This window comes from Antrostomus carolinensis, unplaced genomic scaffold (genome assembly GCF_000700745.2).
Source record: "Antrostomus carolinensis isolate BGI_N321 unplaced genomic scaffold, ASM70074v2 scaffold10781, whole genome shotgun sequence".
NCBI lineage: Eukaryota > Metazoa > Chordata > Aves > Caprimulgiformes > Caprimulgidae > Antrostomus > Antrostomus carolinensis.
The window spans coordinates 3772-4162 of NW_010296388.1; the positions used below are offsets into that span (position 1 = coordinate 3772).

Genomic DNA, 391 nt, shown 5'->3' on the forward strand with positions numbered 1-391 from the left:
AGCTCTAGGAGTCATATGGCTTATTCGTATTCATTGCACGATAATCCTCTGATCTATTCTGCATTTAAAAAAATAAACCTTTCTCTAAATACAGTGTTATTTTTCCTGCTTTGCCCTCAGCCTGCTCAGCATCACTTTGTGGAAAGGAAGCGTTGGTGGCCACAGCAGGAGGAGGCACAATACACAAAAGCGGAGATGATGAGTCCATCTGGCACGTTTGTTTTCAGTCATATAAAGAACTCCTCCTCCTCCTCCTCCGCTCTGTCCGCAGGCCTGGCCCGCAGCATTTGCGAGCGGAAGCCCAAAGCCCTTTGCCTGGCTCCTTGACTCCTGCTGGCCACAGTAAACGGTGGCCGGGCCCTGTCCCGGGAGGGCAGGGTGCTGCTGGCCC

At 52.2% G+C, this 391-nt stretch overlaps 1 protein-coding gene across 1 annotated transcript in view; it reads right to left on the reverse strand.

The window, feature by feature from the left end:
• Positions 1 to 227: 227 nt before the first annotated feature.
• The window catches only part of FAM124B (family with sequence similarity 124 member B), a 4374-nt gene continuing 4210 nt past the window's right edge, over positions 228 to 391 (reverse strand). Inside the window, 1 exon segment of the mRNA XM_010178283.1 lies at positions 228 to 391. This exon segment is cut by the window's right edge and continues 27 nt beyond it. Within this exon segment, the coding sequence (XP_010176585.1) occupies positions 228 to 391 (164 nt within the window).